This window comes from Nelumbo nucifera, chromosome 1 (genome assembly GCF_055504915.1).
Source record: "Nelumbo nucifera cultivar China Antique chromosome 1, China Antique-T2T, whole genome shotgun sequence".
Taxonomy (NCBI): Eukaryota; Viridiplantae; Streptophyta; class Magnoliopsida; order Proteales; family Nelumbonaceae; genus Nelumbo; species Nelumbo nucifera.
The window spans coordinates 184,382,767-184,409,476 of NC_142649.1; the positions used below are offsets into that span (position 1 = coordinate 184,382,767).

The following is a 26,710-nucleotide window of genomic DNA, read 5'->3' on the forward strand; positions in this document are numbered from 1 at the left end:
AAGAGGTTGAGGCAGGACGCTGCGGAGGAGGCAATTGACTAGTACAAGGCATCGGAAGAGATGAAGCTGCAAATGGACGAGTACGTCGAGGCCTCCTTCGAGGCTGGATTTAACGTCTTCCGCCGAAGGGTCCTTCGCCAGTACCCGGAGCTGACCAAGGTGTCGCAGGGCTGGGGAGCTTGTGGTCCAAACACTCCCCCAGGTTCCCCCAAGGATGCCAACGAAGAGGTCGTGGACGAGGTTGACGCTACTAAAGGGGCTGCTGACTCTGTTTCCGAGGATTGAGCGACTATTTCTTCCAAGTTGTGTTTTTTTTTGTGTTGGTTTCTCTCCTTTTTTTTTATCGGCTCGACATACCGAGCCTTAAACGATGTACCTGACCATTTTAAAATTGAATATAAGTTCTTTTTGCTGACTATGTATGTGTGTCCCGTTGCTGTTGCGCATTCTTTTTACTTGTGCATTTTTCTTTTGCTGGCCGAGGCATGGCTGGTCGGGCTATGCCTCGGCGTCCTCAACCTTCTGCCGACCGAGGTGTGGTTGACCGAGATCTTTCAGTTTTTGAGCTCTTAGCCATGGGGTGCTCAGTTTTTGGTCTCGGGAGCCTTTGGGGCCCTTCTACGGCTAGCCATTTCCCAGCTAGCTCAATTGTTACTCGGTGGTTGTGCGGAGTTCCACGACCGCCCTCAGGCCTCGATGGGCGGGGGCGTTCTTTCTCTACGTTTAGGCTTAGTTGTGGTCAACTGAGTCAGGTAGCTTAGTCGGTGATATGCTGCCAAACTAGGCGTTATGGGCTGGCCGTTCTGGGGTTGGCGGAGTCAACTTGGTCGGTAGTGCGGCTTGGCCTGTGCATGTGTAGTGTGTGCGGTGAGCGTGTATGTGCCTGGGGCCGGAGATATAACTTGAAAAAAAAATAAACTTTTATTGCTTGTAGATCTACCAGTAGTACATCCTGAGATTTCCCGAGTTCCAACTCCCCGGTATTGATCGGCCTTCAAGGTCCTCGAGTCTATAAGTGCTCGGTCCAGGAACCCTGGTGATTCTGTACGACCCTTCCCCGTTTGGTCCGAGCTTGCCTTCTTCGGGTGCAAGGACTATGACTCTACGTAGGACGAAGTCACTTGTCTTGAATTCGCGTCTTCTGACTTTGGAGTCGTAGTGCTTTGCCATCCTCTGTTGTTGTGCGACCATTCTTACATGTGCTCGGTCCCGGGCTTCTACTAGGTCCAATTCTGTGCGTAGATCTTCGTCATTCTGCCCTCTTTGAATAGCTCGATCCAAATAGTTGGGGGACCTATCTCCATGGGGACTATGGCCTTGACCCCGTAGGTTAGGGGTTTCTTCGGTGGCGGTCCGCGGGGTCGTCGTGTATGCCGGGAGTATGCTCGGCAACTTCTCGACCCACCTTCCCTTGGCTTGATCTAGGCGCGTTTTCAGGCCGTGTAGTAGTGTTCGGTTGGTTGCCTCGGTTTGCCCGTTACTCTAGGCCGGTGTACTGCAGTAGTCCGGTGGTCAATCGTTAGATCGACACAGAGGGCTTCAAACTTCTTATTGGTGAATTGCGTCCCATTGTCCGTGATGAGCACGTGAGGGATGCCGAAGCGGTAGACAATACCCAGCCAGAAGAAGTTCCGGGCATTATGGGCGGTGATGCGTGCCAAGAGTTTGGCTTCCACCCACTTCATGAAGTAGTCCACTGCTACAAGAAGGAATTTCTTCTGTGCAATTGAGGGGGGAAAGGGGCTGAGGATGTCCATTCCCCATTGGGCGAACAACCATGGGCTGGTGATTGGCTTCAGAGGGGCCGCCAACTGGTAATGGAGATTAGAGTGCCACTGGCAACTATCGCACCTCCGAACTAATTGAGTGGCATCCTGCTTCATCATCGGCTAGAAGTAGCCTTATCAAAGTGTCTTATGGGCCAATGTGCGCGCACCGGGGTGATCTCCGCAAATGCCCTCATGTATCTCCCTGAGGACGTAATCTACTTTGGTTGGGGGGAGACACTTCAGGTATGGAAGAGTGTGGGAGCGGCGGTAGAGCTGGCCCTAGATAAGGCAATACCGGGCTATTCTGTGTAGGAGCTTCTTCGCTTTTGCTCGATCTTCTGGGAGAGCGCCTTCTCAAAGATACTTGATTATGGGGCCCATCCAGGATGGGTCATGCTATACTGGGAGGATAAGAAGGGTCGTTGGTGCGATGCTTGGCTGAACTAGTGTATCCAGTTGTATAATCGAGTCAAGGTCGGTCTGCGGCGAGCTGGCTAGCTTCAAAAGGGCGTTGGTCAGGTATTCTTGGCTTGAGAGATCTACTGAATATTGAAATGATCGAGCTGCTGAGTGAGCTCCTGCACATTTTGTAGATAACTCGCCATGGAGGGGGTCCGAGCCTCAAACTGGCCATGGATTTGGTTGACCATTAGCTGCAAGTCGTTGAAGGCCTTGATTCTTCGGGCCCTGAGGTCCAAGGCAAGGCGGAGCCCAACAATTAGGGCTTCATACTCGGTCTCATTGTTGGATGCCTTGAACTTGAACCTGAGGGCGTGTTCCAGCACTACATCGTCTGGGCCGAGGAGGATGAGGTCGGCACCGCTGCCCTGTTGGTTTGACGATCCATCTACGTGCAGGGTCCATACTGGGGGCGGCGGGGCTGGTTCCTCGGTGGTGAATGTACATTCTGCCAAGGACTGAGCTTTGACTGCCGGTCGGGGTGCGTACTCAATGTCGAACTCATTTAGTTCCACGCTCCACTTGACTAGGTAGCCAAATACTTCCAGCCTTTTTGTAGTATCTGCTTAAGGGGCTAGTCGGTGAGTACTCGGATGTAGTGGGCCTGAAAGTAGGGTCTGAACTTTCTGGCGGTTGTGATGAGAGCTAAGGTTAATTTCTCTAGGTTGGAGAACCGAGTCTCTGCGCCGCTGAGGACTTTGCTGGTGTAGTAGATCGGCCTCTGCACCTGATCTTCTTCCTTAATTAGTACCAAGCTGATGACCACATCTCCAATCGAGAGGTAGAGCAATAGCTCGTCCCCTAGGTTCGGCTTGGTTAGGAGGGGCGGCGAGCTCAGATACTGCTTCAGATCCTAGAAAGACTGCTCACACTCTTCTGTCCAATGGAAATCTTTTGGCCGCTTAAGGGCTTTGAGAAAAGGGAGACAACTATCTGTGGATTTGGACATAAATCTACTAAGGGAAACTATTCTTCCGATGTTGTTGCACCTCTTTATGGGTCTGGGGAGATGGCATGTCAAGGATGGCCTTTATCTTCTCCGGATTCGCTTTGATCCCTCTCTGTGTCACCATGAACCCTAGGAACTTGTCGGAGCCAACCCCAAAAGCGCACTTGGTTGGGTTTAGCTTCATCTTGTATTTTCTGAGGGTGTCGAAGACTTCACGAAGGTTGGCCAAGTGATGCTCGACTTTCTTTCTCTTCATGAGCATATCGTCGACATACGCCTCTACATTCCGGTCGAGCTATTCTTTGAATACCTTGTTCACCAGCCGCTGAAAAGTGGCACTGGTGTTCTTGAGGCCGAAGGGCATTACCTTGTAGCAGTACAAGCCACGGTCGGTGATAAAAGTTGTCCGTTCCTAGTCATCTGGGTGCATCCGGATTTGGTTGTAACCTGAGAAGGCATCCATGAAGCTCAGTAGCTCATGCCCCGCCGTTGTGTCGACGAGTTGGTCGATCCTCAGCAGGGGGAAGTTGTCTTTGGGGCAGGACTTATTTAGGTCGGTGAAGTCGATGCAGATCCTCCACTTTCCATTGGCCTTCTTCACCATTACTACGTTGGCCAGCTAATCGAGGTACTTGACTTCCCAAATAAAGCCGGCGTCGAGCAGTTTTTGTACATCATCGGCGATCACTTGCCACCGCTTTGTGGTGAAGCTCCTCTTATTTCTACTTCACAGGTCGGTAGTGTGGGTCGACATTCAGCCAATGTGTGATAACTTCAGGGTTGATCCCGAGCATATCTGCTGCCGACCGAGCGAACATGTCGACGTTGTTCCTTAGTAGTTGGACAAGTTCTTCTCGGAGGTGATCATCTAGTAGGGAGCCGACTAAGATTGTCTTTTTGGGATCTTCTTCGGAGAGGGGAACCTGGATAAGGTCTTCCTTAGGTTGGTCGCACTGTGCCTTTACTTCGTCGTGTAAGTCATAGGCCCTTGCCATCAGTGTCTCGGTAGTTGGATGTGGTCCTCGGCAGGAGAGCTGATAACAGTGTTGTGTTGTTCTCTGGTCTTTGCGTGCTACCCGTATGGCGTACTTGGTTAGAAATTTCATGGCGAGGTGGTATGCCAAAACTGTGGCTTGCAGGGCATTGAGGGTTGGCTTGCCGAGGATCATGTTGTAAGAAAAGGGGCAATGTACCACGATGAAGTCTACCATGACCGTTGTAGTGACGTTGTCATCTCCGATCAAGAGGGGAAGAGTTATTCTCCCAGTGGGCAAGAGGGGCTCTCCTGAGAATCCCATCAAGGGAGTGTTGACCGGCGTGAGACGCTCTCTGTCGATACCGAGCTTTTTGAATGCATCTTCGAACAGTACGTCAGAGCTCCTTGTGTCGACTAGGATCCGCCGCACCTCAAAGTTAGCCACCTCAGTCGTGATGACCAAGGTGTTGTCGTGCGGTGTCTGGACCCCTTGGAGGTCATTGTCGGTGAAGGCAATAGATGGGCTGTGCTTCTTCCTGTGGCCCTGGTCGTCGATCTCGCATAGTCGAGCATATTTCTTCTGACCCGAGCTGCTTTCCCCTCTGACGTACCTGGGGGGCCTCGAGGCGGCGGTTATCGATCTTCATCCGTTCTCCGCTCTTCTTGGGTTGGATTCTTACTTATGTCGATGAAGCCGCTGAGGTAATCACGCCTGATCAAATCTTCAATATGGTTGCACAGGTCAAAACAGTTCTCCGTGTCATGGCCATGGTCCTTGTGGAACTCGTAGTTTTTGTCCTGGTTCTTCTTGTTACTCTGCGTCTTCATCTTCTTAGGCCACCTAACGTAGTTGCGGTCATGGATTTTCATCCGAATTTCAGATCGCGGAATATTGAGCGGCGTGAAATTCTGGTAGGTTGGTGGAGGGGTCGAGGTTTATGTTCTAGTCAGCGATCCTGTTTCTTGTGAACTCTGTCCGACCTCTCGGACTTCCGCTCGTCGGTATCTGTACTCTTCTTGTCGAGCTTCTCATCTTCGTCTCAGAGCTGCACCTGAGCCTCTTCAGCATTGATATACTTTTGCGCGTGGCTCATTAGTGTGGCTAGCGTCTGAGGAGGATTTTCGGAGATGGAGAAGTTGAACGGGGAAGGGTGGAACCCGTGCCGTATGGCCATAATTGTGACTGATTGGTTCAAGTCCCTGACTTGGAGTGCTTCATTGTTGAACCTTGCCAGGTAATCTTGCAGGGTCTCTGCCTTCCTCTGTTGGATTTGCATGGGGCTGGTCGAAGTTTTCCAATGCTTCTGGCTAGTTGTGAACTACGCCAAAAACTGGGTCTCCAGCTGGTCCCATGACGTTATGGAGCGCGGCGGCAGAGAGGTGTACCACACCAAAGCTGGACCTTGCAGGGTGGTTACAAGGGCTTTGCACATCAACCCTTCCGATGCACAGTGCAACATCATCTGAGCTTTGAGTGCCGTGACATGGTCGAAAGGGTCGGTGTTCCCGTCGTATTTGTCAAAATAGAGGGCTCGCCATCCAATGGGGGGCATCTCGTTCATGATTTCCTAGATGAAGGGCGGCTCCTTGACAGAATGTGCTGCGGCCCATGCTGGCTGGTCCACGGCGGACGTCACGCTCTTGTGGGTCTGAGTGCATTCCAATTCTTCTAAATGTTGCTAGAGCTCTCTGATCTCGGTGTCTCTGACGTCTAGGGCCACAATGTGGGTTGCCTTCTCCTTCTTAGGTCACGCAAGGCGGTCCTTCACTGAGCTTGACTCGGCAATAGAGATCACGAAGAGTGGCGTCCTCTTACCGAGCCTTTCTCTGGTTGGGATATGAACTAACTGGCGTGTCTAGTTGTGGTGATCCGACTCGCGGGAGGGAGTGGTAGAGGCGGGCCTTCGGGTCGTGTCCTGCTTCTCTCGCTCGGACTATGCTCCCCTCATATTCGACCGACGTACTTTGAGGTCCTCCATCCAAGGATCATCCTTCGTGCGCGTCGGGACGTGAGGGGGGACAGCCCGGTTGGGCGGCACGATAGATTCCAGCACCTACATGAACTCGAAGATCTTGTTGACCTTTCTCTTGCATAGCTCGGAACTGCACTGGGTCCACTATGGTCGAGGATTGCGAGGCTTCCTGATCCGAGGAGTTGTGATGTCGGGGCTCCCGAGTTGGGGACTGGCCTGCTGATCGTTCGGACTGGTTTTTATGCATCTTGATCGGTTTTGAGGCTGCGCGGCGAAGGATTTTTTTGGGAAGGCTTTTTGTACATTCCCACAGGCGGTGCCAATCTGATGTTATCTAATGCAAATGAAGAATGGAACGTACAAAATGATCCTTGTTGATTGTACGTTCCCACAAGTGATGCTAGAAAAGGTGGGCGGTGCCAATCCGGGTAGGCACTTTGACACTCAAGTCAGTGAGAGGGCGGTGAATGGTTGGGCCGAGCAATGAGGTTCCTGGTCCGAGCAAGGTAACAATGTGATTGCTAGAGGTCCAAATCCCTTACCTTGAGCATGGAGCACCTTTTTATAGCCGGGGTTTCATCTCCTGGTCGGATTAGGCTTCTGGGGAGATCGAGATGGAGCTCTCTGCCGAGGTTACTGGGGTAGAGTCCTAGTCCTTGGCGGAGTTGTCTTCCTACCCCCTTATCTGTAGTTGATCTTATCCATGGGGCGTGTAGCCGACGTGGCTGGAGGGATGAGACAAGGGGCCATGATAATAACATAGCTTGGTTGAGCTGAGCCGACATGGCCGAGCTACGCTGGCATGGCTGGGCGGCCACGTGTCTCTCAGGGCCAGTTTAGCCATGACCCCAATAGAACTCGTTTTTTTATTTTCATTTTTGAGAGTGGATTCTTATTACATCAATAATATAAGTATTACTTTATAGGATTAATAAAAAGTGGACTCCATTTTAGAATTTCTTCTGACTTCTCTCATTCTTCCTCCTTCGATCTTTTCTTAAACCTTTCTCCTTTTTCCCTTATCTCTTATTCCCTTTCCAAATCTCTCATTCACTCTCTCTCTTTTCTCCCCTGCTCCAACCCAGGCCACCCAATAGTCCACATGGCATGACTCTCTCATTCCTCGCTTTCCCTAAGGTTGTGTTTGGTTTGAAGGCAAAAGTAGAGAAAGGTAGGGAAATCTTTATAAACCTTGTATAGGTTTTCCTACCTTTCCCTTCTTTTCCTTACCTTTTCCTTCAAACCAAACATAGTCTAAGTAAAGATGTGTTATGTTATGCTACCTCCCTAACTCCATTATGTCTCTTTAGGAAGATTTCCATTTTCTAATAAATGATTAACTTTCCAAAAATTTCGCCACCGAGTTCATTACCTCCTTCGTCTCCATTATTTCTGGCTTTGTGCATCAACTAAGGTGGTGTTCAGTGGTGTGGATTGGCCACGATATATTCAGTTTCAACCCACACCACCTCTATGCCATGAGTTCGGTTGGTTGTAGTGTGGATTGATCCACACTATCTTGTGGATTGGTCCACACAACAGTCCATTTTCTCATCCATGAGTTTATCTCATGGAAGTATCTATACCACACTGTTTTGTATATAGAATAACGATTTCATACTTTGCATGGATGTTTAACCCTAGTATAAGACCTCTTTTCTTTTTACCATTGTAATGCTTCTTTGTGAGTTCGCCGATGTTATTCTTCTCTACTCATCATTACTACTCTTATCTATTTGAACTATGGTTGTAATTGGATTAGACTCAGATCAGATGCAATAAAACCCACATTCAATCCAATTATTGAGAACCTACATCTGAATCCAATCAGCTTGGATTTGAATTCAAATCCTAATGCACTCGGATCGGATCTAGATTTAATTCGACTCTGCTATCAATTTTCTAAAATACCAAAAAAATAAAATTTATTTATTTTTCAACTTTTATATATAATAAATTAATATAAATATAAAATGCTAAATTATTATATATAAATTCATATATAGTATAATGTATAGAATATTTTTTATAATTTTAAATAATATATTAAAATTAATAAATATTATAATAATTGGTTTCATATTTTAATTGGATCAAATGGGGTCAAATCCGAATCCAATCCGATTATTAATCGGATGTAGATTGTAACATCCAAATCCGATCCGATTACATAAATACATCATCTGAATTTGAGATAATTGGATCAGATGTTAGAATAGGCCTTGGATTTTCAGGTATTACTAACAAACCTAGTTTGAACCACTCGCCACTCCTCCTCCGACCACTGTTGCATCGGATTGTTGATGGTAACTAGTAAGTATTCATCCTTCATTTATTCTCATGCTATATTATTCTTCTCTGTTTGAACCACTCCCCACTATTACTCATGTTTATTAATTAATATTAATATTATTTTATTAATAATAATATTAATAAAATACCAAAAAAATAAAATTTAATTCGACTCTGCTATCAATTTTCTAAAATACCAAAAAAATAAAATTTATTTATTTTTCAACTTTTATATATAATAAATTAATATAAATATAAAATTCTAAATTATTATATATAAATTCATATATAGTATAATGTATAGAATATTTTTTATAATTTTAAATAATATATTAAAATTAATAAATATTATAATAATTGGTTTCATATTTTAATTGGATCAAATGGGGTCAAATCCGAATCCAATCCGATTATTAATCGGATGTAGATTGTAACATCCAAATCCGATCCGATTACATAAATACATCATCTGAATTTGAGATAATCGGATCAGATGTTAGAATAGGCCTTGGATTTTCGGGTATTACTAACAAACCTAGTTTGAACCACTCGCCACTCCTCCTCCAACCACTGTTGCATCGGATTGTTGATGGTAACTAGTAAGTATTCATCCTTCATTTATTCTCATGCTATATTATTCTTCTCTATTTGAACCACTCCCCACTATTACTCATGTTTATTAATTAATATTAATATTATTTTATTAATATTAATTGTTATTGATATTATTAAATATTATTAAAATTGTTGTTAATATTATCAATTATCATTAGTATTACTACTCATTTTTAATTAATATATTAATATCATTATTTGTTATTTAATATTATTAATTATTACTAATGTTATTTTTATTAACTATTAAAATTCTTATAAATTTATTAATATTTTTCTATTGTGTATGTTACAAAAAATAATATATTGTTTTTTAATGATTAACGACATAGGTTATCTCAAATGTTGTAGTTGAGATGCATGAAATCAAATACAATGTGCAGACTGAAATATGCCACACCTTGTAGAATGCCCATGGAGGTGTGGTGTGGATCAGTCCACACATTTTTGTCCACATTATAGAACAACTACCTTGTTGGGGTGTGGTTTGTTTTCATCCACACCACACCTGGTGTGGATGAAAACATACTACCTAATTTCTCATCTACACTATAGAACACCCCTTAAGATACAGAGGCAAGCTAGATGGTATCTAATGCAAATGAAGAATGGAAAGTGGGAACAAAACCGTGAGTGCAGCAAGGACTGAGGAAAAAGGTGGGAGTGTTAGTCCGTCACATAGAGGAGTTTCTATGAAGTAACTCTCAACTTTATAAAAAACACAAGGAGCAAGAGAATGCATCACCTGTTCAGGGAAATGTGGCAATGGGTGCACAATACCATTTTAGCTATGAGGAAAAGAATTCTGCAGAGGGACTCATCTCTTTATGATTTTTTTTTTCTCATTTGTACGTCTTTGTATACTTTTTGTTCAATCTATGTGCAAGTGACAGGCTATTGCAACTTGCAAGTATCAATTGGAATCTAAGGTGATGTTTGGCATCAATGCCATTTTATGAGAAAACGACACCACATAGGCGTCACATTAGATAAAGCAGTGTTTCAAATAACGCCTTCTTGTTTGGTACCATTTTTCTAGAAAAAACATTGTTCTAGATCACGCCTTGGAAATTGGGAAAGTGTGGTCTAGAGCAATGCCAAATTCAATGTTTTCTAAGAAAACAACGCATTGCTACCAGCAGTGCAATGATGTGGCATCATCTTGGACATTGGATAATATAGATCAATGTTGAAAATTGATATGGCCAAAACTAACTACTAGTTAGAAACCACCAAGTGGCAACATGGTAGGGGCAAGTTGTCAATTGACAATATTGAAGGGATGAGAGATCCATCATATGGATAGCCGAACCCTGCAGGTAGGTAGGGCGAAATTTCAAAAATTTCTCTCTCCCATATGGGAATCACATTCCCTGTTTTAGAAAACTGCATTTTCAAGGATCAATCTTGAACCCTAAACTGGACCAGATCTGAAACCAAAAGGTAGGAGAGGGATGTACCTGATACGGAGTAACAGTAACTCCCAACGAAGGTGTTCACGCCCAAGGAAAACGCCAAAGACTGCTCCCACTGAAGATGACACAGCGTAGGGTGGAGCAGAATCAGCAGGTGGTTCTTCAGCAAGAACCAAACTCTTCAGCAAGAATTCGATAGAGGGTGTGAGAGCACGACTTCATATCAGTTTTTCACCAAAAACTGATATCAAGAACACTTCTCGATAACTCCTATTGATGGAGAGCGAACTGGCAATGGTGGCTACAATAGAGGGAGGCAAGGGCGGAAGATGGCGTTAGTCTTACTGGAGCTGTCTTCTCTCTTGAATTTGTAATCGGCTTGGGGTAAATTGGGGTTCGCCCTCCTCCTCTATTTATAACTTTAAAGAGAGCTCCTCCTAATCCTATTAGGAGTTTCCTAATCCAAATCTTATTTGGATCTGGACTCTCTTTAAGAGATAAGGATAGACCCTTATCTTATTTACAGATAAAGATCAACCCTCCTAGTCTTATTACGAGTTTCCTAATCCAAATCTTTATTTGGATATGGACTCTCTGAGTGGATAGGGATTAACTCCCTATTCTATCTACTGATCTAAATCCCAGAGCCGCCCCTCTTTAATTAATCAAATTAAACCAATTCGATTTGGGCTTTAGGCCCATTAAGTCCATGTACTCACTTATCCTCCAAACTGCTGCCCAATTTGGTATCTTTGTATGGCGTGGGACCCAAACATTGATATACACATCAACCACATGGGTTTAGCCTAGCCTTTGTTACAAGGTTTGGCCGAATTCACTGTAGGAAACAGTGAACCCCTGAGCCCATCACCATGGGCTCTTAATGGGCCCAACACTTACACTAAGTGGTCTCTGGGTCAAGCCACCTTATAAAAACCCAAGGACTGTGGGCAGATGCAAGATTAGCCCATCAGGTATTACCCTCAATGGTCTTACACTTAACCTCTCAGCCCATAATGATCAAACACTGCCCGACAAGAGAGGACCTCTCCCTCGGCTGCAAGGAACAGTGTTGCACTCTCTACTCACATGGATCCCGGGAATTAAAACCTTTTGCAAACATTTTGAAACCGTATATATATATATATGCATATCTCTATATAAATATACTTTGCAAAACAAATTTCAACGATTGAAATCGGCTACCGGCAACTTTGGTTTCCATTAGAGAGAGTGCATCCCCGATCATTCACTTTGTCCGACAAAGGGGCTGATCCTGTCACTATGATCACCCACTCAGGTGAATTCTCGAACTGTCCCAACATACCCAGGTTTTGACCCCTCTAAGGATCTCACTGATTAGCATATCAAAGACAGCCCAATCCAATACCTAGTGTAGTATCATAATCGAGTCTAGGGGTCAGGTGTAACATTCCAGTTTTGCCCATCTATCTCCAAGGTCCAGGGCAATACTGAAATTCTGGTCCGCTTCAGGGTTTCAAGAAAACTCACACTACATGTACCTCAGGTCTTACCCTGGCAGCTGAGACAAGCCACCCCAACCAACTTGGTGGCACATCAGTGCCAGCCTTGGCAGGATAAATCTCCCTAGATCTATCCAATGACTGTGAAGATTCTAAACTAACACGAGTCTCATATGTGTCCAGTTTAAGGATACTACACAGAAACACACCATAATAACATGAATCAAATATGTACTTTATTCATTTACATTAAATGTCATAAGGTACATCATTCTGATTGGAGCTAAGGGCATACACTGTCTAACAAAGATAACCTAGTCTTGACGAGCTAGGAGCTAACCTGGTCCTGATGAGCTATGAGCTGACCTGATCTTAACAAGCTAATCTGACACCAACTTATAACATGTACAAGCAATACGTGGCTGAACTAATTAGAACATCAATGCCAACACACTCCATGCAGGCCTATTGCCTACCATGTGCACACAATTTGTCAACTGAGGGCATGACAAGTGGACTAAGCTTCGACCACGTGTGAGAGATGTGCCAGTTCTTGGATGGAGCCCTCTCCTATAAGTAGGCGAGTCCCCCATTCATTTGGACAATTGAACATGTAGTATGCTACTATGAACAAGGCACACCGGACACCTAAACACATGGAGCTCATTAGTTCCCCCAACGAGTTCTTCAGCTCATCACATGGAGCTCACTAGCTCCCCCTACGAAAGCTCATCACATGGAGCTCTTCAACCTATCCATACAAGCTCAACAACTCATCCATACAAGCTCTCCAACTCACCTTATTTTCCCTTGTCATTACTAACTTAATCGTCAGAATCCACACCCCTAGGATCACCCGAGACCTCTAATATCTCTTATAGTTGCAGGTCTCTCTTAGTAGCCGAGGTGACACTCCGAGGCAATGTGACACCCTATTCCCACAATTTTCCATCCTTGCACATGTGGTCAATTTTGATTCTCATAAAAAACATTGCTGCCAGCACTATTACCAAACAAAATCAGTGTTGTTTTCTCAAAAAATGCCTGGGTGGCAGCACTGATTCCAAACAAGAAAAAATAATGCTTACAACTCCATATGCCCAGCACCATTTTTATAAGAAAATTGTATAATGTTTCCGGCACCGATGCCAAACACCCACTATGAAGGCAATGGTCATTTTGGATACCCAATGGTGGGTTTTCAGTTTTCCCGTTTTCAGCTATTAGTACTGTTTTTTTTTTCTTTGCTATTTTTTGATGAAACCGCCGATTTCTGACAACCTTACTATATATTGTAGGAATCTTCAAACAACAGGAACTTGGGTGTAGGTACCTCCTATGGGCTATGGTTAATGGTACTGTATGCCATTGTTGTCTGGGTTTTAGAAAAACCCTCTAAATCGTGCATCAATACGGGTGAAGACGATGAATAAATCAGGTGCTTTTAACCCAGATGAATCATGGGTTTAAGGGTCAATTTGACCCGCAAAAGTAACCCATTAGAATTAATTGAAGTGAACTCATTTTTTATTAGACTGAATCGTGGCCCAACTTGATTGGTTGGTCTACGAAATTAAAATTAATGTATATTCCATTTAAATAATAAATATAGAAAATACAAATAAAATTACATTATCATTAATTTAAATGAAATACAAGTAATTACATTAACATAGAATAGTTAGTTAAAAGATTTAAACTTGTAGACATTTAGCATGATTACTTAATAAATCTTATTAATAAAATTTAAAGCTTATTAGCATTAAAATTAATTATTATTGACATAAAATATAAAAAAAACTTTTATAGTTCCATTTACAGAAAATGAAAATAAAAAAGTAATTAGTTAATAACATAAAACTATAATACTAATTTGTAATATTAATTAATAATTTAATTAATGCTAATTATAATTAAAGATACACTTTTGATAATGTCAACGAACAAAAAGTTTAATTGATTAATAGTAATATAATTAATGCAAATAAACTATTAGTATAAAACTAACTAATGTTTAACCATTGTGAATAAAATATCATAGTTACACATTTGTGAATAAAATTAAAATAATTCCAAGTTCATCAAGATAGATAGAGAGAGAGAGAGAGAGAGAGAGTTGTGTCTTAGGGGGCATTCTTTTTTCGGATTTTGAGAGGGGGGAAAGTTGGTCAATGAGATTTTAGTTTTCATTGACCAAGAATCCCATGTTCTTTTTTCAAATTTATGTGGAGACTAGAGAAAGTTTATTTTCCTAGGTATCACTTACCTGGGTAAGTAATACCCATCTCCTAGGTGGGTAAATTACTTTTCCACCTAGGGGAAAGTTGCCAATACTTGAATGAGACAAAAATACCCTTTTTAATAATGGATTTTTATGATTAAAATGGTCATTACCTTATTTACACGAGAAATAAAAGAACATGGATAAATGCACTTACCCGGGTAAGTATTTCCCAAGAAAAACTTATCCAGGTAACTACATTTACCCAAGTAAGTAACTTACCAAAAAGCGAACGAGGCCTTAATGTTTTCAACCTACTAGTATATGTATGTATGTATGTATGTATGCATTATGTAAATGGCTGATCTGGTAGAAAAATGAGAACACAAATTTAGTTTGGACTTGCATTAATAAATATTGTATTTGGTTGTGAGAGATACAAACATGAATAATTTGATTAGTTTCAAGAATTTTTGTTGACTATCTAATCAATTTTGAGTACAAAAGTTTAATTCCATTTGAAATCCAAAAATGTTAGAAAAACATACTTTTTCATTTTCTGTAAAAAAATGTATTATTACCCAACAACTTAAAAACGAAGTGAAATACAAATTTGTCTTGCTTCTACATTTGCACTCTTAACAAATTCTACGTGGAGGAAACATGGTGGAATTGGTCATCAGCATCACCCCTTTTGTCAGCCCAGGCCCATATTGGGCCACGCCAAATTGCTGAATTCAAACTCCCACGAGCCCAATTACTAGTTGGGCCTCAACAAGTTCATGATGTTAAATGGAATTTTAGGTTAAGTGGTGCAGCGCCAAGTGCAACCGCTTTGCCGCCTGATTTTTTTATTTACTTTTAATATTAATTGGTTTGTTGGGTGACTGGACAGGCTACCCCAATACAGCAAGACAGCAGGAAGAGCGGAGCACCAAATCCAAAAGCGAAGCGACATTGCGAATATAATCACGTTCCCACTTGCTTAGGTAAGGTAGCTAACCTATTTTATTACATCATCTCCCCTCTCCCATCTCTGCACTACTCTACCTTCTTTGTCTCGTTGTTATGGCCCAATTCCAATCCATTCACGTTGACTTCTTAACCCCAACTACCATAACTTTCTCCACTTTTCCCCGCCCAATATCTACCGTCTGATCAACAGAAGTATAGAACTACCAACTGTCAACTACACCATTACACCGTTTATATGCAGAGACCAGACACACAGAGAGAGAGAGAGAGAGCGTAGTGTCCGGTTTGCCGTATTATTGTCGCATGAGTAACAGAGTAAGATACCATACGACATTGGTTGGCACATGCTTGGGCATGGGTTAACAGGACATGGATAGTCCATCACAGGCCGACCCGATCACAGATAGTCATGCTCCTTGTAGTCGTAGCCCACCAGCCACCATGTGGCCTAACTTATTAGCAGATCCCATTCCCATCTCATCATCACCTCCAACTCTCTCACTCCTGACTCCACCTCGTGTTTATCCATCCCTTTATTCAATTTGAATCTCTTACATAATTTCTTCAGGCAGTTTGTGGGAAAAGACGCAGATACGAAGAGAGAAGCGTGACGACAAGCCTGCGTTAGCTTCCACTATTGTCTTGAAATTTTGGTCCGACACGCTAGATCACATGTCATCCCGGATAATTTTTATTCCAGGTTCGGTTCTGGGTCAACCTCTCTTGGGTTGCAGGTCGGGGCAGGCTAACCTATTTTCTGAAATAGCGTTGGACTGGATTGGGTTTGCAGCTGGGTCGACTCAGCCCATTGATAGGGATAGCCAACCAGGAGAGGGGTGGTTTCCAAGCTTTTTCGGTTGGTTTCATATATCATAACTACAAGTCTACAATACAGTCGATGAGCATGAGTCATAACTCCCGTCAGTCCGGCACATGGATAGGTACTAGCTCGTAATAGAATTATTGGCGGTGGCTTGACGTGTGGGTTTAAGTCAACTCTACCAACTAAAACTGATAATAAAGCACATGCGTAGCCACTAATGGGTGATGACTGATGACTGATGAGCGATTAGTGTTGTCTCCACACGGAACCCTACTTGAGAAAAAAATTTGTCGTAGGAATAGGGACAATTTTTTCTTTAATTACACTTTCACCCTCATCAAATTTCGTCCCTCCCTTAACTTCATAGATTTTTTCTCTCCTATAGTTTAATTGTTTATATAATATAATATATGTGTCTCCAATAAAATGGAAATTGCTTCCAAAATTTCTTTTCGTTTTTCCACGTGGATGTGTGGTGTGGGACCATTAACCTGGTTCAGAGGGGGGCCGGTGGTCATTGTGTGAACCGCTTTCTCCGTCAGACCTATTACTGTATGCCACGTGGATGTATCATAACAGGGTTTCTAGACATCCCTTTCATTAGCCACGTGGGGGTGGTGGCACTTGGAAGTGGAACAAACAACTAGAAGCATAGAAAGCAAAACTTTTTATATAAGTGAGAAATCTGATGCAGGATAACGAAATGAGTTGATAAAAAAGCGAAGCATAATGAGAGACAATGTAAAGAAAAGAGGTAAAAAGTTAAAAAAGAAAGTCATTTTTATCGGCTGCTCGCGAGAGAGCTACATAATTGCAAAGAGAGAAGCGTTGTCTGGTGACTGGTGAGTTGCCACATCGTAGTCATCAACTCTGAAAAAAAAAAAAAGAACAATGACACGACTTACGAGAAAGAGAGAGAGAGGGATGAACCAATCCAACCGTGGTTCAAGTCGAATAAACGACGATATCCTCTACGGTAATGGGAGGATACTGAACCGAACATGATGAGAAGCACGTCAGCCTGACCGTATTGTCGGTGGTATTACGAGTGAAACAGTAGAGAACTAGGGAGATCAGGGAATTGGAAGGAGGGCCCCGCTATCATGCGCACGAACGTCCGCGTCCATCCATCATTCATCAACAAGTGTCAAGTGGATCAGACACACGTGCACACGCATTTGACGAAAAGGCTCCCGTGAGATAATAACAACAAGAACAGGAAGCGACGATGAAAAGATAATTCTAGTTGGAAATTTTGTTAAATAAAATAAAATAACGGTGTGCTGTGCCGTTTGTAATGCTTTGACTAATTTCGCCTCACTAATTACGCCAAGTTACACAACACGTGAAACAAATAATAATGAATAACTATTGTATCTTATTATACAGAGGTAAAAAATAAATTATCCACTGTAATTAAGGGTTTTTCTGTAAATTGACTTTCAAAAGATTAAAGGCTTCTAGCTTGTTAATGTCGCGTGGGTCGGGGGGGCTCGGGACTTCTTATAAGTGGGTTTATTTTTTTGGAAATCAGGTTATTGCGTGTTTGACCTCAAGACCGATAGAGAGATCAGAGAGAGACTACTCTGATGATCTTTTTCCGATCTTTTATAATAGATCAACATTTCTTACTTCGTTTCTTCTCTTCTACTGCTCTCACTCTCTCTCTCTCTCTCTCTCTCTCCCTCCCCTTTGGATGTTAAATTCGAATCGGATGGATTAGATTCTGACCGGGGAGGCTATTTTTCTACCGGAGAAATTTGAACGGAGGTAGACGGATTACAGTCGTGACAGGAGAGAAAAAGACGACTTCCTCTTTTTCTTTCTTTTTGGTTTTCTGGACAAAATTGGGGTGACTTTAACCAAAGGGAGATATGAGAGGTGTAAATAACAGTATGGATACTATAAGTGCTGCTGCGTCTGCGATCGTCACGGCTGAGGCTCGAGTTCAGCCAACTACTGTTCAGGTAAAATCGCTGGTGCCGTTCGGTTACTGTTTTTCTTTGTTGTTATAATCCTGTTGTGCTCCTTTTCGTTTCTAATTTACGGTTGAGTATCTTGAGTTTGAATTCTAGATGTTCGCGATTAGCTTCTGAGATTCGAGATTTGTTAAATTATTTTGCTTTGTTTCCGTTATTTTTTTAATCTTTTGTATTTCCTCTCTAAGCTTCTCTGTGCGAATTTTGGATCTAATTTGGATATGAATGGAGAATTTTCTGATTAGATTCGGTACTTAGCTGGGAATTTTCTTTTCCCAGTTTTACTATGTTTTCACTTTCAATTTCCTCGATTCTCTATAATATTTGAAGTTTATTTTGGTTCTGAAACTATACCTTTTCAGTTTTAGTATATTTGAAGCCTCTGCGGTTGGTTTTCGCGAACCGAGATTTTATGGCGGTATAAGAGTTTATAGAGATCTATCTAAAACCATAGAACCTAATAGGGAAGTCCTTGTTTTAGCTCAAGAACAGAATGTGGTACCTGTTCTATACAACCTTATAGAATTTGTGAGGTCCCTATGGGGTCCTTTCCCTCTAGTATCTGAATTCATTTGATGTCTACGTTTGCAACAATAGTGACTCTGCATTGGAAGGAGTTACCTTGAAGTTTCTATAATTAGGTTGGGAAAGAATTCTTGAAAATTTTAGTAAATACTGACCGTAGTTATCCATTAAATGTTTTCCCTAACAGGCACCTGCTCTTGTAGCATGCTAATTATTGGGTTTAAGCCATTTATTGTATTACTATGTGCTTTTGAGACTTGTCTCTTCTGTTGTTCTCTAAATTGCTCAGCCGGGAGACTGCCTAAACTAGTAGATAATAAACTAGTGGATGCTTAAAAGAAATTTGTCTGAGATCCAGACTGCTGTGCTGAGCCGATTGCAATGATTTTCCATCACAAGATTCCTATAATGGAATCTGACATGGTGATACTTTTGATTTAAAATAGAAACTTGAATTTGGTTATTGCTAGATCTTTTTCCTGTCATAGGGACCTTTACTACTGACTAAAATTCAGAATTTAATCTAATATGGTAAAGAGAAACTTCTGTTTTGTCCAAGTTCAGAATTTCCATGATAAACCAAATATATTATCATGCCAATGCACAGGATATAGACCATGCCATAACATGAAACATTGTGTACAATGTTCCAAAGAATGACAAGAGGGTTTGACCTGTTATAAATATTTGGAGTCGCACTTTACCAATTATTTATACAAGTGAAGGCAAAACAAAAAGGTCTCACTACATTGAATAAGTAAATGTATTTCAAGAGAAAACTCAAGGCATGCCACAATAATCCAAATATGATTCTGATTACAACTTGATATTCATAAAATTTTTCAAATGATCACAACTTGATATTCATACCTTTACCACTGTTTAGTTATTTTTGTCAATGCTGAAGTTCTTATTGGTTTATCTTTAGTTAGGAAAGACCTCTTATATGCAGGACTTGTGGTTGCTTCTGCACTCTTTTTCATTGGGTTTTTTTTTGTCCTTTGCGTAGCCCTCCACCTTCTTTTGCAGCTTCTCTTTTTTACTTCTGTTTTCCAGTAAATTATTCAATACTTCCTTTATAAAATACCACAAACAACTGGCAAGGCATGAATCATCAGGACCACCTAAAATACAATTACTTTCTCTAGATTTCACAGGTTTTAATATAAGATCTTTCTCACAAACACAAGGTAAAGAACCTGAAGTGAGTTTCAACCATTGTATGTTCTCCCCCTGTCATGGTCCTAGGAGTTTCCTTAGCATTCATCACATCATACTTGGTGAATAATCATAAAGCTTTTAACCTATATAATCTCTAAATATGTTCATACCTGCAGGCTCTACAGTGTTCTTTAGCCTGGGCAATACAGAAAAAGTTCACTTCAAAAAGGAAGGAGTCATTCCTTTGAAATCTTTTTGATGAATTCAGTAGCATTTGTATAGAAATCCAATTCCACCATAGAAAGATTTTAACACTCAGGGCTGCCGAAGGCAAAGAGAAACCTAATTCCTTTTATGATAATCATCACTAGGGTACCATATGAAGAAATGGGCATGAGAAGTTGGTATTTCTCTTTGTAGGAATGGAAAGAACATTGAAACTGATAACCAGGGAAATGTCATTCCTATGTAGTGTAATTTGCACTAAATGATCACTTTGGCTTGGTATAATTGGGTAATGAGCATTTAGGTTTCAATGTGGCATAGGAATGTCAGGCATGGATACTGCAGAAACTTCCTAAGAATTTGTTTATGGTTACGTTTCTAGATCCTGTAGTGATTCATTAGCAGTCTTTGTATACTAGTAGCTCCCTCAGCATGAGAGACATTGTTATGCATGGCCATAAAAGTGAAAAGATGTTTGAAAATTTTACATTTTAGATGTTACAATAAAAAATTAGCTGAATTTAATGAAGTGACTTCTAGTACGATTAGCTTGTAGAGCCAAAGATTGCCAAATTGTGATTGATTGGAGTTCAGGACAAGTACGAGTTTCATATCTTAGAATTTCTAGTTAGTTTTGAGTTTTGGAAATGTGTTGAGCTAATTTGACAGGTAGAGGAATGATAAAATTGTCACTTATATGAATTGCCTTTGTTCAAAATTTAGATTGAGCATCTGGGGCAATCCTTGTTGTCCACTAGTGTAAGTATTTGGTTGTGATATTGGTCAGTTTTTCTTAGGCTACCCACGGACTGTCAGTTCTATTATAGATGCTTTCTATTGTAGGGACTCCACTCAGTGCCTTAAGATGCCAGAGGAAAAGGGTTTCTTTCCTTGGAATTATCTCCATGTTTCCCTAGCACTCTACTTCATATTGTTTCTTTGGTGTTGTTCATGTTGTTCAGATGTTAAACAACAAAGTCAGCTCTTTATCCCACGGACCTGTGGTTTATACTTCTAAGTTGTATTTTTTCTCCTTACTGTGATAAATGAGATTGTGTCCGAGGACTAAAGAAAATTTTATATTGTCAGCTTACATCTATAATTAGTTTTATATTTTTCTACTCTTGTTCTTGGTTCATCTCCTGTTATCTTAGTTTTTTCTCTATTGTTTAATTTTATGTTAAGCTACAGAAGAAACAAAATGCTGTTTCCTCTTTCTTTTTTTTTTCTCTTGTTAGCAATATCCTTACCTGTTATGAGTTTCTACTAAATGTTGCCCTCACATGCAGAAAAGAAGATGGGGGAGCTGTTGGAGTCTGTATTGGTGTTTTGGATCTCACCGGCATGGTAGGCGTATTGGGCATGCCGTCCTTGTTCCTGAACCAACAGACCCAGGATCAGCAGTCCCAGCCACTGAAAATCAAAGCCACCCACCCTCCATTGTATTACCTTTCATTGCTCCTCCCTCTTCTCCTGCTTCTTTCCTTCAATCGGAACCTCCATCTGCTACTCAATCACCAGCAGGACTATTATCCTTCACCTCACTATCTGCCAATGTCTACTCTCCAGGTGGACCTGGTTCTATTTTTGCTATTGGACCATATGCACATGAGACTCAGTTGGTCTCGCCCCCTGTCTTTTCAACCTTCACAACTGAACCATCTACTGCTCCTTTTACTCCTCCTCCAGAACCTGTGCAGCTGACCACACCTTCCTCACCAGAGGTTCCCTTTGCTAAACTCCTCACATCATCGCTGGACCCCAATCATCGAGCAGGTGAAGCCTGTCAAAATTTCCCAGTATCCCAATATGAATTCCAGTCTTATCAGCTATACCCTGGAAGCCCAGTTGGTCACCTCATATCGCCCAGCTCAGCAATCTCAGGCTCTGGTACATCTTCTCCTTTTCCAGATCGTGAGTTAATTTCTGGTGAACATTCTTTTCTTGAGTTCCGTGCAAGCGACCCTCCCAAACTCTTTAGCATTGATGCACTTTCTATCCTTAAGGGGGGGCAAGGACAAGGTTCTGGGTCACTGACGCCAGATGCTGCAGGACCGACCTCTCGAGATGGTTTCCCCCAAGATAATCAGATATCGGAGGTTGCATCCCTTGCAAACTCAGACAGTGGCTCACAAAATGGAGACATTGTGATTGATCATAGAGTCTCCTTTGAGCTAACTACTGGAGAGGTTCCAAGCTGTGTGGAGAAGGCAATCCTCGATGAATCCATATCACAATCTCTGCCATCGGGCACCACAGCTGAAGTAGATGGAATTTCACGCAAAACAGAAGATGTCGCCGAGACCCGTATTGGGGAAACATCAAACAATACTCCCCAGAAATCTATGGAGGATGGGGAGGAGCAGCGACAACATCATCATCAAAAGAATCCTTCCCTCACGCTTGGTTCAGTCAAAGAATTCAATTTTGATAACGCAGATGGAGGAGCAGCCGATAAGCCCACCATCAGCTCTGAATGGTGGATCAATCAGAAGGAAGCTAGACCCTGCAACCAATGGACCTTCTTCCCCATGATGCAGCCAGGTGTCAGCTGATCTAATCAACACAATGTCCGATTTCAGTTTATCTGTCTCCTTCACAGTGGAAGGAGTTTGCCTGTGGGCTTAGGGAATATAAACCTAAATACCTGATCACCAACCTGGATGAAAATCAAAGCCAAACATGATGGGCATAGGGGTGATTATGGATGATAATCTTGGTGATTGAGATCAGGTAGACTGATCATATACGACTGACGTAGAAATAGGAGGGCGGTGCATCTTGACCACAAATGACTACACAGAGGATGAGGGAAGAATGCATGGTTCTGAAGATAGGGTACTGTATTAACTATTAAATTAGTTTTTCTGATTATTCTGACTAAAAATGAAATTGGAAGTTTTCCTGGCTTACCACTTATTCTTCTGTGAAGATTTTAAGCTTTTTGCTTTATGTATGTAATATTAAGAATTAAGAAGACAAGGGGATGAAATGCTCCTCCGCATTGTGTTCACCTATGAAGTGACAATTGAGTTCTCATCTCTCGTTAATCATCTATTCGCTTTGTGGTTTGTATACTGACGGGATTGCTGCTTGCTGGACGATAGTTTGGAGTTGGCCAGTGTTCCAGCGTCACTAATAAGTAATCAGCAATAACAAGCTGGTATTCTTAAACCTTTGTTCGTGAGTACTTTCACTTTTTTAACCCATGAAAGTTTATTAGTAGGGGTGTTCACGGTCGATTTAGTGTGGGTCGGAGAATACCTCAAATACAAATCGTTTGAGAAATTTCTAAATTTAACCATACCGTTTTAGTATGAAAATCAAATTAAATCAAACCATTTTATTATGATTTAGTACAATTTTTAATATGGTTTAGGGATTTTCAATCATTTTATGATTTTATTGGGCTTAACCTAATTGGAAAGCCCAAATATCATCCTTAAAAATTTAAAAATTAAAACTTTTATTTTGGTATCTTATTATAAAAGAAAAGAGTTTATAATATATATATTTCAGACCTTTATTGGATATCCGATAAAATGATCCAAATCAAAATCGGAAATTCGGATCAGGGGTTAGAGAGAATTCAAGATATTTAAATTCGAATCATATGCATTCTATTGGATCGGATTCAGATATGTTTGCATCCCTACATAAAACCGGAAAAATCAAAAGAAAACAACATATAATTGCAAAGGAAAGAGAATCCAGCCGTAATAAGGGAATATTGATGTAATCTTCGTGCATGGGACTCGCCATCAGGAAAATTAGAACCAGTATCCAATAAGTCGTAATCCTCTCTTCAATACCCCTATTAGCCACCAATCAGTAAGTGGTTAGCCTCCTTAGCGTTGATGAAACTAATGTATATATTTATTTGCAAAGTTTGCCATTTATGATGTTCACAAGTGTTTCATTGTAATTCTCTACATCAACAGAAATAAGTTTGTTTGAAAAAGTAAGTTTCTTTTCTTTCTTTTTTTTTTTGTTTTCAAACAACAAAGATCAACCTTTCATTAATAGACTTAACCTTTGTACAGGTATTCCCTGTCTAGGGATATCAACATATATGTCTTTTTTCTTTTTACAAGTAGAAAAAGCAAGTTGATGTGCCACATTCCTATTTACATGGATTATATCAAAAAAGAAAGTAAGTTCAGAACATGTTCTTTTTAAGATCCTTTCCAACCATTGACACTCCAATTGAAGTTGGTTGATTTGCATGATCACAGCTTCAACATCAGAAAACAGCACAAACTTCTTACAGTTTTTGTCCCGAGTAAATTCTAGGGTTCATACAATTGCCCACCATGTTTTAGCATTTAATATTGATGATGCGCGATCTAGCTGCTTCCTGCTGGAGGTAATCTGGCTTCCAAGCGAACAGTGAATAATTGATCTGCAAGAGGATCAGAGAACCCGGGGTTGCTAGCCCGGTGAGGTCACTCCGATGCTTAAGTCAGTATAGTATTGCGAGCTAAAAATAGCTTAAGAATGTAGAGAGCTAGAGAGCATATAAATCACGTGTATCTTGAACCACCGGGGGTGGAGCCTTTATATATTGAAATCCTTGCAGGTTCTACGGATTAGTTCCGGGATCATCATCACGATAGGATCCGTTTTCGTATGAGTTGGAAGATAATGCTGCCAACCGATAAGGTTCATCAGTTCCGCCCTAATCAGGCGGGGAGATAATGCTAGCTGTTACACGGCGTGATCTCGTGAGACCCGTGATCTGTTGGAGGGGTTTTCGGGATCACCACATAGTGGCATGTCGGTATCCCCGAGCTGATGTCTTTAAGTCCTGAATTGGGTTGAATGCCGAGGTGCCTTGGCATCGAGGTGTTCTTGTTGCGATCTGGTATCGAGTCGATCTCGTCTCGAGGTGAGCCTGTCCCGAGGTCATTTTAGCTCGGGGTGGTTGGGTACCCGAGCTCGATCTGCTGCGGACTACTTACGTTAAGCTGAGTTGTCATCTCTTGGTCAGGTTGTGTCCACATGTCCCCTCTTTACTAGGTCGGGCCAAATCATCTTTCAAATATCATCAATCCTATTGCAGTATATTCTATTTCTGATTCATATGAGCCATTTACAAAAATTTTCAAGAAAAAGTACAATGGCTTTTTTTTTTTTCCTTTTTGCTCAAAGATGTTTATGATGAGCTTTGGAAAACTTTTTGTAAGGAGTTTTCCCAATTACTCAATAAGATTGCTAGAACTTGTTTTGGGTGTGATTTTTTATTATGATACAAAACTCTATTCGTCGCATCCCATATGAATCATAAAGCTGCATGGAAACAGACCCATTAGTTGTACCTTCAGCTTTATCATTGGAGTCATTAATTTTGTTGTTTCCACTTATTCACTATCAAGCACTGTGTTAATACCTATATGTAAAGACAACCAAATTGCTCTTGCAAAGTGGCACATGAAAAATAAATGATTGAAATTGTCTACCATCTGTTTAGACATAGGACAAGGTCTATCCTCTTATTCCAAGAATCTAACTTGTCTTTCATGAATATTTGACATTTATATGGTAGTCTTCCATATTTCGTTCCAATTTATTACTTGTTTAGAAGTGGATGGGTACTTGCTTATGAAAGTCCTATAAAGACTTAACAGTATATTCACATGTAGTATTTCCCTTCCATAAAAGTCTATCTTGCTCTAAATCTTGATTTAGCCTTACTTATAAATTGTGCTTAACAGTATATTCACATGTAGCATTACTTTTTACATCTATTCTCCATTTTTAATTTGCCAAAATAGGCTTTTTTTTTTAGTTCATCCAACATTTGAACTGTTTCTTCCACAAATAGAATCCAATTAAGTCTTTGTGAGTGAAAAAATCGACTTATTTTTAAAATATTTATGTTTAATAACCCGAACCCACCTAACCTCCAAACCTACTTACCAAACATAGCTTTATTCATTTCAGCCACCCTTTTGAAACCCAATCCTCCCATATGTTTTTTTTGGCTTACAATATTTATCTCATTCTATCCAATGCATCTTATCTGATTTACTATCACCTACCCACTACAAATTTCTTTGTGCTTGTTCCAATTTTTGTGTGTATAAATTGGAATTGCTTGAGCTACTGCTTTAATCAATGTTGTTTTACCTGCTTGGGAAAGTTACTTTGTTTTCCAAATAGCCATCTTTTTCTCCACCCTTCCTATTAATTCATGAAAAGTTTCAGTTTTAGCTTTTTCTAATCCATAAATTTGTCCTCAAATATTTGTCATGTATTCTTTTGACCCCCAAAATTCTTTGTAACAAAATTTGATGCCTTCTATGAACATTTTGACTAGGGGTGTTCACGGGTCGGGTTGGGTTGGCTTGAGTTATTTTTTTCAACTGACCCGACTTAGTCGGTTTACTCATTGACTAAATTAAAACCAACTGACCCTGAACCAAACCGACCCAAACATAAAGCGTTGGTTTATTGGTTTAGTTGGTTTTTATATATATTTTAAACTAAGATATCTATATTTAAATATCTATTTACATTTAAGTTTATTTCTTTTTAGTTTTTATGCAAAATCAAAATATATATTTAAATCAATTAATTTTTTATACAAAACTGATTTTTTTGTCAATATATATTTAAATTTATACAAAACTGAATTAAATATTGTACCATTGTATTATATTTTTATTGATTTTACGTTTTTAGTTTTTATCATAAATAACCATTTTTTTAAAAAAATTCAAACAAAACACAAATAAAATATATCAACAATTAACATATAGGGTATGGACTAATTAATAATTACTTAAAAATATAGGATCGGTTCGGTTTGGTTTGGCTTCGGTTTTCATACATGAAAATCGAAACCGAACCGAGTTGTTGGTTTATTT

General features: G+C 40.9%; 1 protein-coding gene across 1 annotated transcript; it reads left to right on the forward strand.

Annotated features, from left to right (window-relative positions):
• Nucleotides 1–17,656: 17,656 nt before the first annotated feature.
• Nucleotides 17,657–22,891, forward strand: LOC104596031 (hydroxyproline-rich glycoprotein family protein). Its single transcript, XM_010257015.3, has 2 exons — nt 17,657–17,918; nt 21,131–22,891. The coding sequence occupies exons 1-2, from the start codon at nt 17,826–17,828 to the stop codon at nt 22,394–22,396; spliced, it is 1,359 nt and encodes a 452-aa protein (XP_010255317.1). The 5' UTR covers nt 17,657–17,825; the 3' UTR covers nt 22,397–22,891.
• The last annotated feature ends 3,819 nt before the right edge of the window (nt 22,892–26,710 follow it).

Bases quoted from the DNA above. Each gene is read 5' to 3' on its own strand.
- LOC104596031 (XM_010257015.3), top strand. From the start codon at position 17,826: ATGAGAGGTGTAAATAACAGTATGGATACTATAAGTGCTGCTGCGTCT. The intron at 17,919-21,130 runs GTAAAATCGCTG...CCTCACATGCAG, and splicing joins TTCAGCCAACTACTGTTCAG to AAAAGAAGATGGGGGAGCTG.